Raw genomic sequence first — 18,677 nt, 5'->3', positions numbered from 1 at the left:
CCTGAAGTTTTCAGGGGACTGTGACATTTTTTTCCTCTTAGTCCCTCCTAACAAGGATTTATCAGTTAAAAATTTCACAAAGTCAGTAGTTTTAAACATAGAAATGAAAACTCTAGGTGGCTGATTTTCAAAACAGAGAAATAGGAGGTGGTATATAATAAAATTACAACCTACCATAGTTGCCGACAAGAAGAAATGTTATTGATATCATTTCTATTTGAAATTATCTGTAACATTCCTGTAAATCTTTTGACTAATCTCAGAATATTTTTGGAAAATTCAGAGTCCTAGGATTTTCCCAGTTATTTTCCATGTAGATTTTTAAGCCATGTTGCCCATTGCTTCAGGTACAAGTTATATTTAACCTAAACAAGGTTTTTACCCCAGAAAAGGGCATAAAACATCACAAAGCCAAACACAGAGTACTGTTTGAACATCTGTCACTTTGGATCATTGGATCATCTGCCCTTGTTAAAATAGCTAAAAGTGAATTCTACAGAAACAAAATCCAGGAAGCACTCCTTAACTTCCTGTGTTACTTACAGTTTAGATGCACAATGTTGTATAAACTTGGTCAAACACTCTATATAAAGCATATGTGTCCAGTGTCCTCTTCCATATAAAAATCTTTCATATAAAAAATTACTTTTCTTTGTTATGGAATGACTTAATCCTTTAGCCATCTTCATTGGACCAAAGTCTAATTAAAATCAAACACAGGTCGTCCTTACTCATGATCCTTAACATCAGTGCAATTCTCCAGTTGGAGCTAATAAAAATAAAAATTCGCATCAGGTACTCATTTTCAGTCTCTTCAACCCCTCTTTTATCCCCATGGAGCAACCTAATTTTTGTCACTAAAAAGCAATTTAAAAATTACACTGATGTCAGAGGGTGACACCTTCTCTTGGCAGATGCATCAAAAATGATGAAATACTTTTGTATTAAATGTGTCTGCCATAACTTGAATCTCTTCTGAGCTGCATCTTAAGGGTCAGTTATATTAAAATGTAATCAACCAAATTTGACAAAGAAAGAGGTCCAATTCTGAAGGTCTCAATTTCAAATAAACAAAATAAAATAATGGGAGTTTAGAATTCAACTTCTTGATGTGGCACATATATACAATGGAATATTACTCAGCCATGAAAAGGAACAAAATTGAGTTATTTGTAGTGAGGTGGATGGACTTAGAGTCTGTCATACAGAGTCAAGTAAGTCAGAAAGAGAAAAACAAATACAGTATGCTAATGCATATATATGGAATCTAAAAAAATGGTACTGATGAACCTAGTGGCAGGGCAGGAATAAAGACGCAGACATAGAGAACAGACCTGAGGACACGGAGGGGGGCGTGGGAGGGGAAGCTGGGACGAAGTGAGAGAGTAGCATTGACATATATACACTACCAAATGTAAAATGGATAGCTAGTGGGAAGCAGCTGCATAGCACAGGGAGATCAGCTCGGTGCTTTGTGATGACCTAGAGGGGTGGGATAGGGAGGGTGGGAGGGAGACGCAAGAGGGAGGAGATATGGGGATATATGTATACATATAGCTGATTCATTTTGTTGTACAGCAGAAACTAACACAACATTGTAAAGCAATTATACTCCAATAAAGATGAAAAAATAAAAAAGAATTCAACTTCTTAAGAGTAATAGAGTATGCCAGAGTACTCTGAAAGATAATTCTAGAAAGATCCTCACTTAGGAAAACACATATTTCAATAAGGATGGACATATATAACTTTATGCTACACACACGTACACACACACAGACACTCAAAACTCCTAGGTTTAGATACATCTATCTAACCACAGAAAAGGGAATATGTATGGCATACCTAAGAATTATCACTATAAAATAATGCCAAACTGTAACCTACTCTAAGGAAACATTCTCATTAAACTGTAGTCCTACTTTGAATGATGTGAGCATGTATGTGTATCCTTAACTGAAGACAATATGGAACAATCAAAATATCACTTTGGTCTAATCCAGGGTTTCTCAACCTTGGCACTATTGGCATTTTCAAGTGGGGAATTCTTTGTTTGGGGGGCAGGGGGCGATGCTCTGTGCATTGTAGGATGTTTAGCAGGATCCCGGGCCTCTATCCACTAGATGCTGGCAGCACCCTCCAAATCATGACAATCAAAAATGTCTCCAGACATTGCCAAGTGTCACCAGATTGGGGAGGGGAATCACCCCATTAAGAAGCCCTGATCTAATTACACTTTATCGATTTGGGCCATTTCTGTTTTGCCTTTCAGAAACCCCAAATGTATAGACTAACCACTGTACAAATCTATTGCATAAACCTAGCCCAGGAATCATAAGGTGTAAAATTTCCAGAAGGCATCTCCAATGGAACTGTGACACATGGGTTCTATGGAGCTCATTAGTTACATCTGAACAATTTTAATAATTAAAGCACTAATCTGAGTGATACATATTTTATTAACTTTTATGTATGTTTTTTGTTAGGCCTTTTATATTTTGATGAAACATATAGCTAAAAATATATTCCTTTCTAAGGTAGTTATTAAGTAATAACAATAGCTCAAAAGAGGAAATACATTCAGGGTTGTACACACAGCGAATATTTAATGCAACTCCCTCATAGTACATTCTCATTACATTTTTGCTGCCAAATAGGATCAAAAGAGCAAATGAGATCTGCAGAGAATCAATACTCTCAAATTCTTAACTTTCTAAGTATCAACAGAATCTGTGTTATGTCAACCAGCCGTATTTTAACTGCTGATTTCTATAATAACCTCAATATTCAATCATATTTAGAAACTGGCAATTCCAATGATGTAGAATTTTTCCAAGGGCTTTGTTATCTTTGTATCTTTTAAATTAACTCACCAAAAACTGCCACCTGTTTAACTGTTTTAGTCTATATTGTATACTAAGTCTCTACCATTAAAAATGAAGCAGAACTTTTGGGTACAGTTTACCTACATTTTGGTGACACTTAAAAATAAAGTTAGTGATTTCTACTGTCTCCTTTTCGATTAAGGCATCCCAAAGCACAAAGATCATGTGAGGTTTCATTTACCTTTCTCTTATATGTAAACACATCTGACTGCTTGTAATCTGTCAACAGAGTTTGTGTGCAGTTGTGTCGAAGCTGAGGTAACAAGCCTTCTAAGCAGTCCTACCTGTTACTAAGGGAATAAACAGCTACTAATTCACATCCCTTTACTGGTGTGAACCATGCCTTGATGACCATGCTTAACACAGGACTTACTCATGAGATGTTGGGAAGAGTCACATTGACTAAACCAATTCTGCTCATTTGGAGTGATTTGGGGGTAAGGCTTGCATCTCATACTGGTTTGAGCATTACAGCAGCATGCAGTAAGCTGGCTTCTCTCATATCAAGGTGTAGTAGGTAGTACATAATGCATTTGTAGCTCTCCAACACCAGTTACAGATTTTTGCCATCCCAGGTCATGTGGGTTCGGCTTTCATAATCACACAGGAATGAGCTTTGTTTAACAGTGTGTGTGTGAAAGACTATGTATGAGGGTACACAAATATATGTATTCTTTTATGTGTGCATGCATATTCTTTATCTTGGAGGGAACATACCATGGTAGATAGAAAAGGATATGCCTTCCAATCTATCTTCCAAAGACTAAGCTTTACGCCATTGTGCTTTACTTCATCTCCAAACATTAAATTATGAAGACAATTCTGCCAATTTGCAAATAAATAATGCACTCACAATTGCAGTTTTTTGTACTAAAATAATAATAATGCAAATAGGTTTACATAATGCACACCTAAAATTGAGTTTATGCCCTAAATTCTGAGGAGGGAAAGTGGCTCTTCATCCTGACAATGAATCAACCCAGACTAAATTCAACAGTGCTTCACATCGTCTAAGTAGACCTGACAAAAGGGGAGGAGGTCTTTCTTATTTAACATTTTTTAAATGGAAGGGAAGGGAACTCTAGTTAACATAGACTTGGTTCAACAAATCACAATAATCAGCTGTAGCATTTTGGATCCATATTATTCAGTAAGGGATTTTAAAAATCTACCCCATCACCTACTCACTGCCCTTAAATAAGGCAAAAATAAATAATAATTTTTTAAAAACCTATAGTTCTAATGTTAGTCTTAATAAGATAGTTTTTTTTTTTTAATTAAGCCAGTTCATGTTGATAATCACTAACACTTTTACCCTGGCATTTCATTTACTATACCTTAATTCCTCAGCTTCAACAACTAGAGTTTTGTCTTGTTTGTGAACTGTGCCATCGCTATTTGAACCATGAAAATGTGGTTTACCAACATCATTTCATCAGCATGTTACTAGTTGCACATCCACCATGTGCTATAAAAGATTTCATAGGACATTTCACTTCTTTTTTGTCCTTCCAGCCAACAGTAAAAGTAGAGTTCTCCTTGAGTTTTTGTTGTCATTTTTTCCAAGTGGCCCACGCAAATCCATGAAACGACCTGACCATTCCCTTTTGGAATCACGTAGAAAACCTAACAAAAATACCCTGGCTCAGTCCTTTCTTTTTCCACAGTCCCTAGGAAGTGAGTGGGAGTGAGGTGTCCTCACATGGGTCTAACTGCATTCTCAGTGCACCAATTTTATGAAGATACCAGAGTTGGAGAAATTCCTCCGGCATGGCATGGAAGCCAGAAAAGGGCAGGACATTATCATAGTAGTGGTGGCTGATGGGTTGTTCATGCATATTCACAGAGAAGGGCCAGAAGCCGTAGATGGCCACCTCTTCACAGAGGCCCAGGGCCGCGCTCACCAGGAAGAGTCCTGTGGACAGGCGCTTGGCATGAATTCCCCTACTTTTCCAGAACTTCCCAATGCTACGCAGAAAGTTGGGGTTGGCAAAGAGCACTGTTTGATTGGCACCAACATCTGACAGTGTGTAATAAACCCGGAGGGATGGCTCTGTTCCCGTCTTCATAGAAAAGGCAGGCATGTAGATGTAACTGTGGTTATACACTTTCATGTGGTCCACAAACGTCTTTCTGGACCACAGCAGGTTCTGAAACCTATCAAAAAGAAGAAGCTCAATTAAACCTGGAGAAAAGAAACTCATCAATACCCGCTCTACCATTCTTCTGATGGCCCTGATAGCTCATATCATCTCAGCAAAAAACAAGAAAAACACTTCTCTTGTATTTAAAATCCACCTTGAACTTACCAGTTATCTCTCATCAAGTAGCCTGACTTTTCCCCACCGCAACATCTTAAACTCCAGTTAAGATTCTTTAATGAGATGCCCTCTGAACTAAAATGCATTGTACATTTTGTTCTCTTTTAGAATTTACTCGCCTGGAACGTAAAAATGATTTAATACTCATGAATTCACAAAGATTGTTGGTTGTTGGATAGGCTTTTGATAAAAGCTACTTGTGTGGTAGACATAAGCACAGGACTGGTTTTCTCATCTGCAAATCAAAGGAATCACTTCTAAGATACTTCTTACCATTGAAATTCTATAAGTATGCAGCTTAATCAGTGAATGCTATATTATAATATTACATGGAAAAAGAAAGACTTGTCTCTATTATAAAAAGCTACTAAGAGTTGCCCATATTGCTTGCTCCAAAGAACTCCACTTTCCTATGTTCTTTCAGTTTGGATTACATAGAAGGAGGATCTCTGATTCAAATGTATTCAGCTAAAATTAATGGTACACATCCTATGCATCAGGCATTGGGGAAGTAAAATTTTAATGACCCAATTTTTGATCTCAGGAAATTCTAGTGCAATTGTGAAACAAAAATATAAGTGAGCACAATATAATGTTCTAAGTGCAACCGTTGATATTTGTATAAATTACTATGGAATATAGATGAAAAAATAATTCTGCCTTGGGAGAGAGAGTGGGTTCCAAGAAAGCTACAGAGAGGGGATGACATTTAAATACATCTCCTTAGGGGAACAACAGGAAGAACAACCACTAAACTATAAAGGACACTTTGGTCATAGGCAAGGGTGCAGTGTCCTGAAACAATGATGAGGATTCTGTGTCCCCGGAATGAGCGAGACAGGGATTGTGGAGGCAGTGATGGGAGATGACGTGTGTTGCCAAAACCCCTGCATCTCTAATTTGTTTGGGTTGTGCTCTGTGATGACTGAGAACCTTCACAGAAGTGAGTACTTAGAGCACTTACTATCCGGATTACAAATATTTCATCATTTGTTTAGTTGTCAATCATCCGTGTCAAAAAAAAGTGACTCTGGTGATCTGGGGAAGGAAGAGGCTGGTGGCCTGGAGACCAGTTAAGAGGTTGCTGATGTAGCTCAAGTGAAGAAAGACAAAAAGACAGTGAGTGCCTTGTAACTTCTTGTTCTTTCACAAACGGAAGTCACCTGTCTTGGGTTACGTGCAGGTGAAGAAGCAGCATTTGAGAATGGAATTGAGCCACTACCAGCAGAGGGAAGTCTGGCCTGACAGGTTGGCAGGGCTCATCAGAAATATGTGAAACTGAAATTCTGAATACACAAATCCACAGGATTTTATGTCGCAATCAATGTTATGAACTCTGCCTGCCAAGAAAGATGTGTTTCTAAAGCCCAAAGGAAGGGAAATTGCTCAAGTTTTCTTCATGTCCTTGATTCAGCAGCCTGTCTTAGCAATTTTCCCTGGGCTCTGACAGAGAAGTGACAACAGGGTTTTTAGGTGCAATAACTTTACCCTAAAAGAAGGCATGGAAGACACTGATCCATACTCTGGAGCTGGGCCAGCTTCTCCAACACAAACTCCTGCTTCCCAACTTCAATAGGCTCTGCTTAATAATTCTTTTATTCTCTCCATTGCCCGCCCATATTTGCGGCTCACTAACACTTTCCTAATTGTGTAGATACACCCTGCAGATAACTTCCTACTTCATTTGAACTATGGTTCTCAAACTTTAGTTAGAATATCCTGTATCACAGATTCCTAGATTCTGATGAGAGTGACACAGGGAGTTGAATTTTTACCCAGCATTCCCTGCTGATTCTGATGCAGGTGTCCAGGGGCTATACTTATTTAGAAGATAGACACCATCAATGTAAGCTATCTAACTCTCTGCATCTTTCCCTCAGCATCTCTTTCTTTATATCTTCTAATTTTTCAATTGTGATTAATAAAATGTTAAAATGTTCAGCTTCAGGTTGCCAGTCAAGATGCAAACTGAATAGAATCAGGGAAGGTAAGGGCCCAGCTCTCCCCTCCTAGAGCAAATCTCTAGAAATAAGAGAAAAGATGTTTTTTTAAAAAAATCTACATTTATCCTAAAAAAAGAAAAGAAGGCAAACCTTCAGTCAATCCCCACATCTGGAATACTTCTGAAAACAGAAAGCTTATAGAAGGAAAGCAGAACATAAACTAATTTACCAAGCATTGCTCTAAAAGGTAGTTGTGCCCTATTCCTCAAGGCAGGAGATACTGGAGAAGGTGGGTGTCTTGGAACAATCAACAAGGTCATTGTTCAGATTATAGGGCAGCAGGAACATGCAGGTGGGTCGAACCCTAAAATCCTGCACTGGCCAATTATCGCTGTGTGTAGTGGAGAGGGAGTGTCAGCCTCTAGGGAGGAACAGTGGCTGTGTGCCCAGATGATACCTGGTCCAGCCCACAGGAAACTGGGGATTCTTTTCAACTCATACAGTATTGGCAGCCAGGCCAATGGAGGGCCAAGAGAGAGACCTGTAGATTATGACACTTGGGAGTCACCGAAGAGAAAGCCACCTTGCCACTTTCTCTTCAACTGAGAGTGAAGCCCACCTGTCAGCAGGTCCAGTCTCTGCACAGAGCTTCCAGTCTCCAAACAAGAACAGATAGTCAAGATCAGAAGACATTGAAGGAAAGCCTCCAACACGAAAGTCAGAGAACAGAATGGAAGAACAAAAGAACTCAGAAAAAACCAAGATCATTAAAGAGGCAGAAGAAAACTCTTAAAAGTCTATAATTAGTATGTTTAGAAATATTAATTATTAATTAATATTTGCACCCATGAACTAAGACTTAGATGCTATAAAATGAAAAAAATAATTTAGGTAATAAGAAAGAGCTGTTAGTAATTAGAACATATAACAACAGATGGATGCGGGTAAAGGAAATCTCCAGGAAGACAGTTTACACAGCAGGCTGAGAAAGCCATCAATCAGATTCTATGAGAGAAAAAGATAGTTTCTAAAAGGATGTCTGTACATAGAGAATCCTAAAGATGCTACCAGAAAACTACTAGAGCTAATCAATGAATTTGGTAAAGTAGCAGGATACAAAATTAATGCACAGAAATCTCTTGCATTCCTACACACTAATGATGAAAATCTGAAACAGAAATTAAGGAAACACTCCCATTTACCATTGCAACAAAAAGAATAAAATACCTAGGAATAAACCTACTTAAGGAGACAAAAGACCTGTATGCAGAAAACTATAAGACACTGATGAAAGAAATTAAAGATGATACCAACAGATGGAGAGATATACCATGTTCTTGGATTGGAAGAATCAACATTGTGAAAATGACTCTACTATCCAAAGCGATCTACAGATTCAATGCAATCCCTATCAAACTACCAATGACATTTTTCACAGAACTAGAACAAAAAATTTCACAATTTGTATGGAAACACAAAAGACCCCGAATAGCCAAAGCAATCTTGAGAAAGAAAAACGGAGCTGTAGGAATCAGGCTCCTGGACTTCAGACTATACTACAAAGCTACAGTAATCAAGACAGTATGGTACTGGCACAAAAACAGAAATATAGATCAATGGAACAGGATAGAAAGCCCAGAGATAAACCCACGCACATATGCTCACCTTATTTTGATAAAGGAGGCAAGAACATACAATGGAGAAAAGACAGCCTCTTCAATAAGTGGTGCTGGGAAAACTGGACAGCCACATGTAAAAGAATGAAATTAGAACACTTCCTAACACCATACACAAAAATAAACTCAAAATGGATTAAAGACCTAAATGTAAGGCCAGACACTATACAACTCTTAGAGGAAAACATAGGAAGAACACTCTTTGAAATAAATCACAGCAAGATCCTTTATGACCCACCTCCTAGAGAAATGGAAATAAAAACAAAAATAAACAAATGAGACCTAATGAAACTTAAAAGCTTTTGCACAGCAAAGGAAACCATGAACAAGATGAAAAGACCATCCTCAGAATGGGAGAAAATATTTGCAAATGAAGCAACTGACAAAGGATCAATCTCCAAAATTTACAAGCAGCTCATGCAGCTCAATATCAAAAAAACAAACAACCCAATCCCAAAATGGGCAGAAGACCTAAACAGACATTTCTCCAAAGAAGATATACAGATTGCCAACAAACACATGAAAGGATGCTCAACATCACTAATCATTAGAGAAATGCAAATCGAAACTGCAGTGAGGTATCACCTCACACCAGTCAGAATGGCCATCATCAAAAAATCTACAAACAATAAATTCTGGAGAGGGTGTGGAGAAAAGGGAACCCTCTTGCACTGTTGGTGGGAATGTAAATTGATACAGCCACTATGGAGAACAGTATGGAGGTTCCTTAAAAAACTGAAAATAGAACTACCAAATGACCCAGCAATCCCACTACTGGTCATATACCCTGAGAAAACCGTAACTGAAAAAGAGTCATGTACCACAATGTTCAGTGCAGCTCTATTTACAACAGCCAGGACATGGAAGCAACCTAAGTGTCCATCGACAGATGAATGGATAAAGAAGATGTGGCACATGTATACAATGGAATATTACTCAGCCATAAAAAGAAATTGAGTTATTTGTAGTGAGGTGGATGGACCTAGAGTCTGTCATACAGAGTGAAGTAAGTCAGAAAGAGAAAAACAAATACTGCATGCTAACAAAAAAATAAATAAATAAATAAATAAAAGGATGTCTCAACAACAAAAAAGTGACCCTGACAGACTAGCATGTTGGCAGTAATAAAAGAAGATTTGCAGCTCTAATGGGAGTCTGGAGATGAATTAGTGCCTGTTGCATGGAAAGCCTTTATTTACTCTGGGGAAAAATTAAAAGTTGAACCGGATATTAAATACTTGTAATAGACTTTTTGTCTCAGATGTGAACAGTACTTAGATAGACACTAAGGTAAGCACTGACTATTGATTTGATTGTGATAAATCTGGATTGAGAGATCAAGAAAGTGTAAGTGTCTATGGGGGAGTGGTGCTGTGCGGAGCACTTTAAGAGAGAAAAATCTTAATTTTTCCATAAGAAATCTATAGATAAATGGAAAAAAATTTTTAATTGCAATTAAGCATGCTGCTTTAAAATGTAACAAGAGAAAAATCAGCTAGAGAAGTTGAAGGCCTTGGAACATTTCTTGGGGGAGTGTATGACAGGAGATTGCTGCTTTCTATTTGAAAGCTGTTGTATTATTTGATCTTGAAAACTATGTAGTATACACATAATATTTTGGTAAAATAGATATTAAATATTTTAAATCATAAAAATAGAAAATAAAGAATATATATATGTATAACTGAATCACTTTGCTGTACAGCAAAAATTAACAAAACATGGTAAATCAACTATACTTCAATAAAATAAATTAAAAATATAAACTAATGTATATTGATCCAATGAACAATACCACCCAAAAGTGTAACAGTCAAGAAACTTTATGCACCTAACAAGATAGTTTCAAAATATATTTAGCAAAACTGATTAAAATTCAGATGGATAGGTATTCACAAACCCACAATCATAATTAAGTCTTTAATTTTAAAATGTCTATTATTTTTAAACATGAATGAAAGTTTCTAAAATGACCACGTTATGTCACAAAAGAAAATATATAGTATGATATATATACATAAATATATTAAAACAATTATTATCATAAAGTCCAGATCATCAACCACATAAAAATATACATACTGCACTGGAAAACATATTTCAAGTATGTTTACAAGGGGAAATCAATATTTACAGATGATATAATTACCTATCTGAATATATAAGAGAACCAACTGAAAAGTTATTTACTAAAACCAATAAAGTCTAGATCAACTTCTAAAAATCCATAGTTAAACTAGGAGAGAACTTCCTCAGCTTGATAAAAAATACCTATAAAAAACCTACACCTAACATAATACTTTATGGTGAGAAACTTGAAGCTCTCCTACTAACATTGGGAACAAGTCAAGGATGTCTCCAAGTCAAGGACCTCACCACTACTTTCAACATTATACTGGAAGTAATTGTTAATACAATTAGATATGAAAAGGAAGTGAAAGGTATACAGATTGAGAAGGAATAAATAAAACTGTCTTTTCAGATGACACGTAGAAAATCTGAAAGAACTGAAAATGCTCCTGGAACTAATAAGGTTGCAGGATACAGGGTTAATATACAAAAGTCAATTGCTTTCATATATATCAGTAATAACAAGTGGAATTTGAAATAAAAACCACAATACAATTTATACTAGCAACCCCCAAAATGAAATACTTAGGCATAAATCTAACAAAATATGTACAAGATCTATGTGAGGAAAACTACAAAACTCTAATGAACTAAATAAAAATCGAGGAACTAAATAAATGGAGAGACATTGCATGTTTACAAATAAGAAGACTCAATATTCTCAAGATGTCAGTTCTTCCCAACTTGATTTATAGATTCAGTGCAACCCCAATCAAAATCCCAGCAAGTTCTTTTGTGGATATCAACAAATTGATTCTAAAATTTATATTGAGAGGCAAAAGACTGAGAGTAGCCAATACAATATTGAAGGAGAAGAATGAAGTTGGAGGACTGACACTACCCAACATCAACACTTACTATAAAGGTACAGAAATCAAGACAGTATGGAATTGGTAAAAGAATAAATAGATCAATGTAACAGAATGGGGAGCCCAGAAACAGACCCACATAAATACAGTGGGTCTTTGACAAGGAGCAAAGTGATCTTTGACAAAGGAGCAAAGGATATACAGTGGAACAAAGATAGTCGTTTTAACAAATGGTGCTGGAGCAAGTGGACATCCACATGCCAAAAAATGAATCTAGACACAGACTTTACACCCTTCACAAAAATTAACTCAAAATGGAACATAAACCTAAATGTAAAATGCAAAACTATAAAACTCCTAGAAGACAATGCAAGAGAAAATCTAGATGACCTTGAGTATGGCGATAACTTTTTAGACAAAACACCAAAGGCACAATCCATGAAAGAAATAATTGATAAACTGGACTTCACTAAAATTAAGAACTTCTGCTCTGTGAAAGACAATGTCAGGAGAATGAGAAGACAAGCCACAGCCTAGGAGAAAATATATGCGAAAGACGCAGCTGATAAAGAGCTGTTATCTAAAATATACAAAGAACTGCTAAAACTCAACAATAAGAAAACAAACAACTCAATTAAAAAATGGGCCAAAGACTCTGACATCTCACCAGATGGCAAATAAGCATATGAAAAGATGTTCCACATCATACATTATCAGGGATATTCAAATGAAAGCAACAATGAGATACCACTACCGATCTATGAGGATGGCCAAAATCCAGAACACTGAAAACACCAAATACTTGTGAGGATGTGAAGTAACAGGGATTCTCATTCACTGTTGTTGGGAATACAAAATGGTACAGCCACTTGGAAGACAGTTTGGTGGTTTCTTACAAAATTAAGCATACTCTTACCACACCATCCATCAATCATGCTCCTTCAACTCAAAGATGTTGAAAATTTATGTCCACATAAAAACTTGCACACATGTACTTATAGCAGCTTTATTCATAATTGTCAAAACTTGGAAGCAACCAAGATGTCCTTCAGTAGGTGAATGGATAAAGAAACTGTATTATTTCAATCCAACAGAATATGATCAACACTAAAATGAAATGAGCTATGAAGTCATTAAAAGACAGGGAGAAACCTTAAAGGCAGATTATTACGTGAAAGAAGCCAATCTGAAAAGGCTACACACTGTATGATTGCAACTATATGACATTCTGGAAAAGGCAAAGCTACAGATATAGTACAACATAAAGATCAGTGGTTGCCAGGGGTTGGAGGGGGAGAGAGGGATGAATAGGTAGAGCATAGAGGATTTTTAGGGCAGTGAAAATATTCTGTATGATACTGTAATGATGGATACATGTCACTATACATTTGTCCAAACCCATAGAATGTACAATATCAAGATTGAACTGAAATGCAAACTATGGACTTTGGGTGATTATAATGTGTTAATGTAGGTTCATCAATGGTAACAAAAGTATCTCTAATGGGAGATGTTGATAATGGGGGAGGCTAGGCATGTGTGGGGTTGGGATGGGAAATCTTTGTACTTTCCTCTCAATTTTGCTGCAAACCTAAAACTGCTCTGAAAAAATAAAGTCTTTAAAAAATCCATAGCTTCCCTACACAAGAGCAAGAACATATTAAAAAAAACATAGTATCAAAGGTTTTATTTGTAATAGCAACATGTCCTCAAACACCTTGAAAGAAACCTAAAAATAAATATATAACATTTTTATGGAGACAATAATGAATACTGAAAGATGTCTCCCCAAATAAATGTATAGGTTCAATGCAACCTCAACCAAAATTCCAATATTATTTTAAAATAAAATTTTATATGATGAATCTAAAATTCACATGAAAGGTAAATCAAGTATACATACTCAAGGCAATTTTAGATAAAAGAATAATACAGGAAGGACTTAACTTACCAAATACCAAAACTGATTATAAAACTATAGTAATAAAAACACAACAGAATCCATGAAAGAGCAGACAATCTATAAAGAGTTTAAAAATGGAACTAGGCATATTTAGGGATTTCCTATATGATGAAAGTGACATTTCAAACCAATTCATAAAAACTGACCCCCATAAATTGTACTGGGACAACTGGCAAGCCAAATAATAGAAACTAAGATAAATTCCTCCCTCATAGTGTTCAGAAAATTAAGTTCCAGATGGAATAAAAATATATTCTAAAATTAGAAGAAAATACTTTTAAGACCTTGGGATACAAACGGCCTTGTTAAATAAGGCACTAAAAGCAAAATCCATAAAGGAAAAGATGGATAAACATGACTGCTTCAAAATTAAATATTTCTATAAGATAAAGGTTATGTAATTAATAAGACAAGCAACAGATTGAGAGAAAATGTTTACAACATGCATAACAAAGGATTAACCGCATGCTAACACATATTTATGGAATCTAAGAAAAAAAAATTGTTCTGAAGAACGTAGAGGCAGGACAAGAATAATGTAGAGAATGGACTTGAGAACACAGGGAGGGGGAAGGGTAAGCTGGGACGAAGTGAGAGAGTGGCATGGACATATATACACTACCAAATGTACAATAGATAGCTAGTGGGAAGCAGCTGCATAGCACAGGGAGATCAGCTCGGTGCTTTGTGACCACTTAGAGGGGTGGGATAGGGAGGGTAGGAGGGAGATGCAAGAGGGAGGAGATATGGGGATATATGTATATGTATAGCTGATTCATTTTGTTATACAGCAGAAACTAACACACCATTGTAAAGCAATTATACTCCAATAAAGATGTTAAAAAAAAAGCAAAAAAAAAAACCCCAAAGGATTAGTATCCAGGATACAAACAATAAAAATCAATAATATACAAATAACACAATAGACAAATGGACAATGAGCTGTCGAGTCTGAGATGAGGAAAGTCAGAGGACCAACATACATATTAACACACGCACAACCTCACTAGCATGCAAATTATACATTTACATCAATTTTTAAAAATTGTAACAATTAAAACTACAGTGAAATAACAGTTTTCTATATATCCAATCGGTAAAAGGAACATGATAATAACAAGTATTAGAAAGAGTATGAAAAAGGGGCACTTTATGCTTCAAATGGAAGCATGAATTGTTACAGTTTGGAAGGTGATTTGGCATCTTCAAGATGCACACCTACTGACCCAGCACTTTCGTTTCTCTGATGGTGCTTCTGATATTTACAGAACCTCCCTCACTTCTCTTTTAAGTCTTGGCTCACATGAAAGCACATCAAATAAATCTTTCCTGACCACCCCCATCTCTCTCACATTTGTTGCATTTGTTCATTATACCTATCACTACATGACATTTTACTACATATATATAGTAAACAAAGATATATATATCTTTGTTTATTGTTTGTATCCTCTTGAATGTATATAAAGAGGACTTTATTTTGTTTACCCCTAAATCTAGAGCACTAAGAAGGGTGCCTGGCACATGGAACCAAGTTAATATTCATGAATGTTTGCTGAAGTGTGCAGAAAATCAGAAACAACCTAAGTGTCCATCACTGAGGGAATGGCAAAACAGTGGTATGTCCATTCTATGAATACAAGGCAATTCTTTAATAACACGACTCTATTTGTAAGGAAGCAGAAATATTTCCAAGACAAAATGTTACATGAAAAAGATGGAGATGCAGAATTACTACAGCAATTTGTATAGTGGATTAGCATACAGGATAAAGATATATATTTTCACATATGTATATAAATGCATGGGAAAACGTTGGAAGGATACACAATAAACTCAAAACAATGGTTACCTCTGGGGAGAGCAGTGGGTATAGGGCAGTAAAAGAGGGTCCAGGCTTATCTGGAATGCTTCTGTTCTTTAGAAGCTGAATATATTCATGTGTTTCTTGTGTTATTAGATGTTTCCTTTTGAAAGGTCAGGCAGCTTAATATTCATATAAATGTAAAGTAAGACAATTGTGAGTTTTTAGTTTACTCTTTTCAACACACCAATAAATTAGGCCTAGGGTGTAATTTTATTCTTTTTAAGTTTTTAATATTATGATAATGTTGTCTGTACCATATAAACCACATTTACAAAAAGAGTCACAAGTTTTCAAGTTAATTTATCTTTTAAGCATATTTCATTTTAAAAGTTCACTGCTTTTACACTGAATATTTGTTCTAATTTTCTTCTCTATAACTTTTATTTGAACACTTTTCTTATTAGTTACTTCCTGTTCAAATGTTTCAGCAATTTTCCAGTAGGTTAACTCATTTCCTCCTGTTACTTGCTTTTTTAATATTTTGGACTATCTGCCATGTTCATGGCTGCTGTCATTTTTCTGTCTCTTTGTGCAGCTGTTTGTTTACCCAGCTGTTGCTTCCTTTTCCTCTGTCAATGAACATTGATTTTTGTGTTGATTTACAATACTTTCCTCCTCTGGACCTTCTCATGCTACGGGGGTGCCTCTTCCACAAGAAAATATTTTACCAGATTGCAAACAACACTTCATACCAAGCTATTCCCTTCATACATAGTACATATTAAAACATGCCCTAAGAATGCAAACTTTAAAACATATTTGCAAGGTGAAGCTTCCAAACCTAAACTGGGGATGTGGCTAAGAGCAGAGAGATTTAGGACAGGCCTTTCAGAGATGGATATATCGGAACTGAATTTTGAAGACTGAGAAGAAGTTGGCTATGTACATGGAACTGAGGAGAGAGAGCATTCCTGCCTGAGAGAGCGGCGTGGGCAAAGGCACAGAGAGGAGAGAGGGGGACTTCTGGAAAATGCAAATAATTTAATATGGTAGAGCTTTAGCACCTTGGGAGTAGCTAGCGATGAGGCTAGCTTGGTGCACAGGGCAGTATAAAAGATCGACCTGGACTTCCCTGGTGGCGCAGTGGTTGAGAATCTGCCTGCCAATGCAGGGGACACGGGTTCGAGCCCTGGTCTGGGAGGATCCCACATGCCGCGGAGCAACTGGGCCCGTGAGCCACAGCTGCTGAGCCTGCGCGTCTGGAGCCTGTGCTCCGCAACAGGAGAGGCCGCGATGGTGGGAGGCCCGCACACCGTGATGAAGAGTGGCCCCACTTGCCGCAACTAGAGAAAGCCCTTGCAAAAAAAAAAAAAAGATTGACCTACTGCCAATCAAGGTTGAGATTTTACTCATAAGGAAAAATGGAGAGCATTTTTCCTCTGTGAGGGAGATGACGAGGGTGGCCCCCCAGGGGCTATAGGAGAGGAAAGAGAAGCTGACTTTGGTGACTGGGAGGGGCAGGGCTTAACGTCACTAGAAAGCAGTGGTGAGGTCTAGGCGCAGTGTCCGTGCTGATTTAGTATGAATGCTGCACCAGTTGTTAGATCTGTGTCCCTCCTAGGTGTGAGGGTGTTTTCAGTTCTGGTGGCTCCTCTCATCATGATACACAACACAAGAGAAGTTGGTTTGAGGGGAAAGATTATTACCCAATTTTGGACCTTCTGAGCTCTGGACGTGAGATCACCCAGAAGAGCAATGGGCCAACATATAAAACGCTGACAAATTACAGCATTTAAATGGTGGGCAAAGGGGGTAGAATTCTAGCAAAAGGTAGATGGGCAGCGAGGTGAGGGGACACCAGGAGAGTGTTCAATAACAGAAGAGAAAAGAGTTTCAGAAGTTTGTCAACAGTGCTAGATGCTGAGAAGAGATCTAGTGAAACGAAGATAGAAAATGCTAACTGGAGATTCAGTAACACACCTGTTTTCAGTGGCATCAGCTATTTTAGTAGAAATCAATCTAGATCATGGGTTGAAAACTCAAGTGTGTCCAGGAGCTAAGCTGATTAGGAAAATATATGCAGGGGCCAAGGACAGGACAAGAGGGAGTGGATCTAGAAATGGAATGTACGTGTCCCATCTAAAGGATTTCAAATTGAAAAGAAAAAGAAAAAGAATGGCTAAGTAAAACAGTCATGCAGACCAGGTCTGGCCCGATGGCAACAAGTCAACCCTCAAAACTTAATCAAAATTCCAAATGACAATGAGACCATGAAACCACAAAATCCCTTTGAAGCAGATGAAAAAACAAATGTAGTAGATTTGGTCTCTTGTTTATGAAATTAGTGATAGTCTCAGATAAGAAATTGGAAGACCTATAATCAAATTACAGAAATAATCAACAAATTCTATTATAATGTTCTTGCTTAACACGTGTTATCTTACTTAAGCCTTGTAGTAACTCTATGAAGAGGGCATTATCTCTTTTCTGCTGTGGAGGAAATTGAGGAACAGAGCAGTTAAGTATTCTAGAGAAGCTTCATAGCTGGAATGCATATAGTAGACTCCAGATTCCAACTCAGCTCAGTCTGACTGGTGATTCAACGCTCTTTAAATCACACTGTGTAGCTTTTCCTTAAGGGGAAGATGTATGCCTCCTGCCCTGTATGAATTCATTCACCTGTGATCTGGGATACACTCCTTCTCACCTTCTCAAAGATCTGGTCCATGTTACCCTCTTTATTGCCTTTAATTTCATCCATTCCCTTCCACTGGCCCATTTCCCCCATGTGAGCTCTTGGCCAAGTCTCCCTCACTGAAAACAAACTAACAACAAACAAAAATTTTCTCAAAAGTACATCTTTCTCTAGCTGCTTCCTGATCTCTTTCTTTCCATCCATAGCTGATTTCTTCTTATCTCAAGTCACCAATACTCTCTGGGAGATTTCATTCACTTTCATTTCCCAAACTAGGACCCAAACTGGTAACGGGTGGAAAACACTATTTTAACAACTGATGCCAGAGTCCTTTTTGGAAACAGAATTCCCTTTGTTTAAGTGTAGAGGGTGCTTTGGGTGCTGAAGGTGAAATTCTGAGAGTATGTCCTGGGAGTAGAAAGGGAAATAAGTGATAACTAACCTCTCC

General features: G+C 37.1%; 1 protein-coding gene across 3 annotated transcripts in view; it reads right to left on the bottom strand.

Annotated features, from left to right (window-relative positions):
- Positions 1 to 612: 612 nt before the first annotated feature.
- ST8SIA1 (ST8 alpha-N-acetyl-neuraminide alpha-2,8-sialyltransferase 1) overlaps positions 613 to 18,677 on the bottom strand; it is a 155,368-nt gene continuing 137,303 nt past the window's right edge. For 2 of the 3 annotated variants that reach the window (XM_061205080.1, XM_061205082.1), the window contains one exon: positions 4,139 to 5,042. In XM_061205080.1, coding sequence (XP_061061063.1) covers positions 4,556 to 5,042 — 487 coding nt within the window. In that variant the 3' untranslated portion in view covers positions 4,139 to 4,555. Of the gene's footprint in view, positions 770 to 4,138; positions 5,043 to 18,677 lie in introns of those variants that run through there. The other variant, XM_061205081.1, reaches the window with a different exon arrangement.

This window comes from Eubalaena glacialis, chromosome 11 (genome assembly GCF_028564815.1).
Source record: "Eubalaena glacialis isolate mEubGla1 chromosome 11, mEubGla1.1.hap2.+ XY, whole genome shotgun sequence".
Classification (NCBI taxonomy): Eukaryota; Metazoa; Chordata; class Mammalia; order Artiodactyla; family Balaenidae; genus Eubalaena; species Eubalaena glacialis.
The sequence above is the reverse complement of the archived record's forward strand: the minus strand, read 5'-3'. Positions and strand labels throughout refer to the sequence as shown.